Source organism: Pundamilia nyererei, unplaced genomic scaffold (genome assembly GCF_000239375.1).
Source record: "Pundamilia nyererei isolate P.nyererei 1_Seehausen unplaced genomic scaffold, PunNye1.0 scaffold00243, whole genome shotgun sequence".
In the NCBI taxonomy this organism is placed as follows: domain Eukaryota; kingdom Metazoa; phylum Chordata; class Actinopteri; order Cichliformes; family Cichlidae; genus Pundamilia; species Pundamilia nyererei.
Genome location: NW_005187644.1, coordinates 144,688 through 151,729, shown reverse-complemented (window position 1 = coordinate 151,729; position 7,042 = coordinate 144,688). Strand labels below are relative to the sequence as shown.

At 43.9% G+C, this 7,042-nt stretch overlaps 1 protein-coding gene across 1 annotated transcript in view; it reads right to left on the bottom strand.

The window, feature by feature from the left end:
* The window catches only part of LOC102197077 (protocadherin Fat 3-like), a 206,721-nt gene that overhangs the window by 58,819 nt on the left and 140,860 nt on the right, over positions 1–7,042 (bottom strand). The window contains exons 13-15 of the mRNA XM_013914977.1: positions 6,804–6,957; positions 6,431–6,664; positions 4,742–5,131 (exon numbers count right to left, since the gene is read on the bottom strand). Of these exons, the coding sequence (XP_013770431.1) occupies positions 4,742–5,131; positions 6,431–6,664; positions 6,804–6,957 (778 nt within the window). The remainder of the gene's footprint in view (positions 1–4,741; positions 5,132–6,430; positions 6,665–6,803; positions 6,958–7,042) is intronic.

Sequence of the window (7,042 nt, the reverse complement as noted above, 5' to 3'; positions counted from 1 at the left end):
TTTGCTTTTCTTTTTAATGAGGATATTTCAAAAATGCTGGGGTGCAGGAATCAAAGCAAAGGATGCAAACAGACTGAACAAACTCATTAGGAAGGCCGAGTCTCTTGTTGGCATAAAGCTCGCCACCCTGGAGGAGGTGATCAGTAACAGAATGCTGACAAGACTGCTGGCAATCATGGACAATGAAACCCACCCCATCCATAACACACTGGACGACTTGAAGAGCAGTTTCAGCAATAGGTTCCTTCAACCTTGCTGTCTGATGGAACATTACAGGAGATCATTCCTTCCTGCTGTTACCAGACTCTGTAATTCTTCCACTTGGGTCAGACCCACACATTCGGAACAGAATTAATCAAACTTTAATGCACCGTGTCACTTTTTAATACCACTACATAGTTGCACAAATAGTTGTCCTTTTATATTCATAGTTATACCTATATCTCAATATTTATCCATTTATCTTAGTCTTTATCCATTATAACTCATTTTATATGAGTGCTTGTTGTTTGTTGTATATTTGCTGCTATGACAACTCAAAGAGCGATTCAGAAGACCCCTATGAAAAGACCATCGTAGGAACAGTTCACCCTGCCCGGGATAGGGTTACCGGGGCCTCGACCTGGAGCCAGGCCCAGGGAGGGTGCCCGAGAGCAAGCGTCTGGTGGCCGGGACTTGGTCCATGGGGCCTGGTCGGGCACAGCCGAAAAAAGGGACATGGGCCCATCTTCCTGCAGGCCCACCACCCGCAGGAGGCACCGTCGGGTCGGGTTCAATGTGAGCCGGACAGCGGCCAGGAGCGGAGGTCCTGACAGACCGAACCCTGGCTACCAAGACTGGCAACTGGGACATGGAATGGGGAAGGAGCCTGAGCTAGTGCATGAGGTTGAGAGGTACTGGCTAGATATATACGGGCTCACCTAAATGCATGGCCTGGGCTCTGGAACCAGCCTCTTGGATAGAAGCTGGGCTCTGTCTCAGTCTGGAGTTGCCCATGGTGAGAGGCGGCGGGCCGGGGTGGGTATCTCTGTATCCCCTCAGCTTGCTGCTGGTATGTTGGGGTTTCTCCCAGTGGATGAGAGGGTTTGTTCCCTTCGCCTTCGGGTCAGGGAATGGGTCCTGACCGTCGTCTGTGCTTATACGCCAAGCGGCAGTTCAGAGTACCCAGCCTTCTTGGAGTCCCTGGGTGGGGCACTGGAGGGTGCTCCTCATAGGGACTCCGTTGTCCTACTGGGAGACTTCAATGCTCATGTGGGCAATGACAGCAAGATCTGGAAGGGTGTGATTGGGAGGAACGGCCTCCCGGATCTGAACCAGAGCAGTGTTTTGTTATAGGACTTCTGTGCAAACCACAGTTTGGCCATAACGAACACCATGTTCGAACATAAGAGTGTCCATAAGTGTACGTGGCACCAGGACACTCTAGGCCGCAGGTCAATGATCAATTTTGTAATTGTATCACCAGACCTGAGGCCCTATGTTTTAGACAACTGGGTAAAGAGATGGGCTGAGCTGTCAACTGATCACCACCTGCTGGTGAGTTGGATCAGGACACAGGACACAGCACAGGACAGACCTGGTGTGCCTAAATGTAAAGTGAGGGTGTGCTGGGAACGCCTAGCAGAGGCTCCGGTCCGCAAGATCTTCAACTCACACCTCTGGCAGAGCTTCAACAGCATTCCGAGGGAGACTGGGGACATGGAGTCCGAATGGACCATGTTCAGCATCTCCATTGCCGAAGCTGCTGCACTGAGCTGCGGCCACAAGGTAGTTGGTGCCTGTCATGGTGATATTCCCCGAACCAAATGGTGGACACCAGAGGTAAGGGGAGCCTCCAAGTTGAGGAAGGAGTCCTGAGGCAGCTGATAGGTACCGACAGGCCAAGCGGAATGCGGCGCGGTCGGTGGCTGAAGCAAAAACTTGGGTGTGGGAGGAGTTTGGAGAGGCCATGGAGAAAGACTTTCGGACTGCCTCGAAGAAATTCTGGCAAACTGTCAGGCGACTCAAGAGGGGAAAGCGGTGCTCTACCTGCACTGTGTATTGTGTGGATGGAGTGCTGCTGACTTCGACTGAGAAAAATGTCAGGCGGTGGAAGGAATACTTCGAGGACCTCCTCAATCCCACTGGCACGTCTTCCGTGGTGGAAGTAGAGTCTTGGGATGAAGGGGATGACCCGCCAATCTCTGGGGGCGAGGTCACTGAGGCAGTTAAACAACTCCTTGGTGGCAGAGTCCACCCCGAGTTCCTGAAGGCTCTGGATGTTGTAGGACTGTCTTGGTTGACATGTCTCTATATTGTTGCATGGAGATCAGGGGCAGTACTACTGGACTGGCAGACCGGGGTGGTGGTCCCCATCTTTAAGAAAGGGGACCAGAGGGTGTGTTCCAACTACAGGGCAATCACACTCCTCAGCCTCCCTGGGAAAGTCTATGCCAGGGTGCTGGAGAGTCCGCTGGAAACAGCTGGTGGAATTTTTTTAAGAGCATTGGTTAGAGGAGAGAGAAAGTTAAGTAAATATTCAGCTAGAACATTTACTAGAAGTGCTGCTCCTGTACGGTGTACTGTATAGCAGATCAACAGAGTGGGAGGGAATAGAAAGATAGGAATAAATAGGAAGCAACAGGACTCGTCCAAAATTATGGCCTTTCTTGTGACTAAATTAATTACAGACCACTTACTTATAGCAAAACTCTTGGGGAAGATGCTCTGTCCTCATTTTGCTGAAGTATTATGTCAGAACAACATCTCTGAAATTCTGAATTTCAGTCATGCTTTAGACATTATCATAGTACTGAGAATGTACTTATGAGGTTTACAAATGAACTACTAATATAGATGAATGCTCTATTTTTGTACTACTTAACCTATTGCAATATTTTATACAATAAACTATCAAACTTTGATAGAGAAACTGCAGCTCCAACCACTCCTGTATCAACCAGTGTACAGTCTTAGATCCGAAGGCAGAAACCTGCTAACTGTTGCCACCTAACATGTAAACCAATTTGCCATTAGAGCTCCTCAGTTGTGGAATGGGAATGGCCTGCCTAACCTCAACTCATAAGTGAATTATCTAAAGCTTTTTAAAAACAAATAAAGTTGAAGTTTATCTGTCTCTCTCTCTATTTCAAATAATGCATATATATATATACATACATACATACATACATATACATATTAGGGGTGCAACGATACACAAAATTCACGGTTCGGTTCGATACTTTGGTGTCACGGTTCAATATTTTGTCGATACAAAAAAAAATGTTCATGCCTTTTTAATTTGTCATTTATTAAAATTATAAATATATATTTTAACTCAAAAGTACAGTTTTTAAATTTAATATGGATTTTACATCGACGCAAACGTGCGTTTGCGTCCATATAAAAGGCACTGTTTTTGTCCACTAGAGTGGGATTTTCATGGCACATTCTGCACCAAATCTCTGTGCGTTCATCATTTGTTTGAAGCCAGCTCACCTCCTGCAACCACTTTTTCGAGAATATGCGCTTCTTTTGTGGTTCGGACTCCTTCTGACATTTCTTTGGAGGTGGAGGAACACCAAAGTAATTGCTTAAAGGAGCTTCTTCGACATCTTTAAGAGTTCTAAACAAATGTCTGTCCTCCTCCAGAAAATCCTATGTACGCAAAAACGCATTGCAACTTCTTATCTTGTGCACGTTTTTTATTTTGACAGCGAATGCGCACCTGTGGACTTTCCCGAGCACTGTGTCGATCTGAGAAAAGCAAGACCGAGACAACGAGACCAAGACAAGACCGAGGGATACGAGACCAAAAGAAGACCAAGACCAAAGTCTGTCGAGACCAAAAGAAGACCAAGACCAAAGTCCGTCGAGACCAAGACCACATAAAAGTGGTCTCGAGACATCCAACTCTAGTTGGACCATTACTTATTTTTCAACAGGACAAACCCCAAACACATCTCCAGGTTGTGTAAGGGCTGTTTAACCAAGGAGAGTGATGGAGTGCTCTGCTAGGCTTCACAGTCACCTGACGTAAACCCCATCATCCCAAACCAAATGGTTTGGGATGATGGGCTTTAAGTCAGATGGTTTGGGATGACGGACTCCAAAGTAAAGGCAAAAGGACCAACAAGTTGTCAGCATCTCTGGAAAGTCCTGAAGATTGTTGGAAAACCATTTCAGGTAACTACCTCATGTAGCTTATCAAGAGAATGCCATGAGTATGCAAAGCAGTAATTAAAACAAAGGGTGGCTATTTTGAAGAACCTAAAATATATAACATGTTTTGTTTTTTACTCACTAAAACTGGAACCACATTAAATTAGAATTGTATCTTATTCTGATTGAGTGCTGCATAAATAGTTTAATTGATTTCTTATTTTTATCCTTTGATTGTTCTTTTTTCATTGTTTCTGAAAAGCACTTTGTAACCCTGGTTTTTAAAAGTGCAGTACAAATAAACTATCATTATTATTATTATTGTTATAATTACAATATTGATGGGCAATTTGTATGGCCAAGTCTTGATATTCACTGATGCTCATGAACATTCTACCTTATGATGAAAATCTGTGAGAGATTTTTAATGGCCCTAAGAACAACAGATAATGTTGTGAGTCAACATAGCATAGTGAAAGCTGATAGAGATCAAGTTAGAGAAAGATACAGATATATAACATCTTAGAAACTGTAAGAGCAATGAAATGCACAGACTAATACTGTAACAACTACACAAAGTGAGAGGGTGTCCCTCACTCACCAGTGAGTGGATGAATGTGGAACTTTCCGTGCTCATTCCCTGATCGGATACTGTAAGTAATCTCAGCATTAGTCCCGATGTCCTTGCTGGCAGCGTAAACTCTCAGAACTTCAGTACCTACTCCCACATCTTCTGGCACAGATGCCAACTGATCACGTCGCTCAAACACAGGTGGATTGTCATTGATGTCCAGGACAGTAATTGTGACATTGACCAGTGAGTAGAGTGGGAGTGGTGAGCCTTGATCAGATGCACAAACTGTTATCTGATAAAATGGCTGGATTTCACGGTCGAGAACTCTTTCCAGGACCACGATGCCTGAGTATTTGTCGATAGAGAAAAATCCTCCTGCAGAGTCAGCCAGGGAATAGATCACCATACGCCCCGGACCTACAGCAATGTCAAAAGAAAAGGGTGAAGCTTTGGGCCTCAGTACACTGAAAACAACACGTTTCCCAGTGCTTGGATTTGTCTTCTTACCAAATGTTGTTATCTTTTGTAGGAGATGATATGAGATTTATACCCAGTTATAAAATTTTTTTTTACTAGTGGCCTGACATAAAACCTCTATAAAACTCTATTAACTATTAGACTGAATATTTTAAGCACTTCAAAATTTGTATACAATTAGTTTAACTTCTTTTTAGTACTACAGTATATTAGGTAAGCTTTTATATTAACATTTCCCTGTTACTATTTTTCTCTAAAAGAACTGGTTTTGATTTTGCATTAGCTTCTTTCACTTCATGCAGGTTTTGAATTAACATGTCTGGAAATGTCTGATAAACAGGGCTGCACATAAGTGGTCCGCAGGTACACATTTGCTGTCAAAATAAAAGACGCGCACCAGACAAGAAGCTGGAACGCGGATTTGCGTAAATAAGATGTTCTGGAGGAGGATAGACATTTGTTCAGAACTCTTAAAGATGTCGATATTTTAAAGATGTAAGCAATTACTTTGCTTACGGAATTTCTCGGAATTTCCGGGAATACGCGCTTCTTTTGCGGTGGAGGAACACCAAAGTAATTGCTTGTGGAGCTTGCTTCTTCGACAGCTTTAAGACTTCTGAACAAATGTCTGTCCTCCTCCAGAACATCTTATGTACACAAACGCGCGTTCCAACTTCTTATCTGGTGCGAGTCTTTTATTTTGACAGCGAATGTGCACCTGAGGACCACTTATGTGCAGCCCTGCTGAAAAAAATATTTCAGAATGTTTTTTCCTTAAAGGTTGTCTCCTTGTGAAATGATTTGTGCCTTCCAGCACTCATGCTATTTTCACACTGCTTCATGAAAGGAAGTTCATAACAGTCCACAAGCAAGGACCTCTGTGTCAATCTAATCCAACTTTCATTTTCAGCATGACCAAACTCTTCCTCGTGGTTCAAACCCAGACATCAGGTCGCAAGCATGATCTGCATCATGCTTAATGACATTTTTGACATTTTTTGTGTTTTTGTGAGAATTCCGGGGAGTGATCCAAAAGGAGTGCTGGAAAGTTTGAGCACTTCAGAAAGAGCCAAATTTCACTTAGGTATGTTGTGTACCTCATTTATATTAAATACTGCTAATTTTTTTTGATGTGGCTCAATTAGTTGCACCTTGAGTAATTGGTTTCTTGTGATGCAGATTAGCAATGGAAGCAGTACTTGTAGTAGTGATAATATAAACAGTTGCCTAGTGTATCACCTTCATCAGGGTCTATGGCCTGGATACGTGTAAGTAGGGCTTTGGTGACTGTGTCTTCATAAACGCTGGTGGTGTACCGAGACTGGGTGAAAATAGGTGGATTGTCATTCACATCAGTTACTGTCAGATACACCACAGCATGGCACCACCGCCCACCACCATCAGTAGCCTGGGCAACCAGTTGATAACTAGGTGTCATCTCACGGTCCAGAGGCACAGATGACTTGATCTCACCTGGACAGGTTTAAAACAAGATATGAAACATTGTGATGGAGCCAAACGGGGGGATGACATTTGGCTTGTGTATGATTAAGTTGCGATTCATGCTAATTCAGAGAAAAAGTGTGTATTTAAAGTTGGTCTGCATCCATACCACTGTCTGGGTCAATAGTGAAGTCTTGGGATCCAGGACCATGTAGAGAGTACTGAATCCAAGCACTGATACCCATATCAGCATCTGTAGCTCCAACCCTCAACAAAACACTAGTGACTGGGAGGTCCTCTGGAATGTAGGCAGTATACATAACCTGCAGTCACACACACACACACACACACACACACACACACACACACACACACACACACACACACACACACACACACACACACACA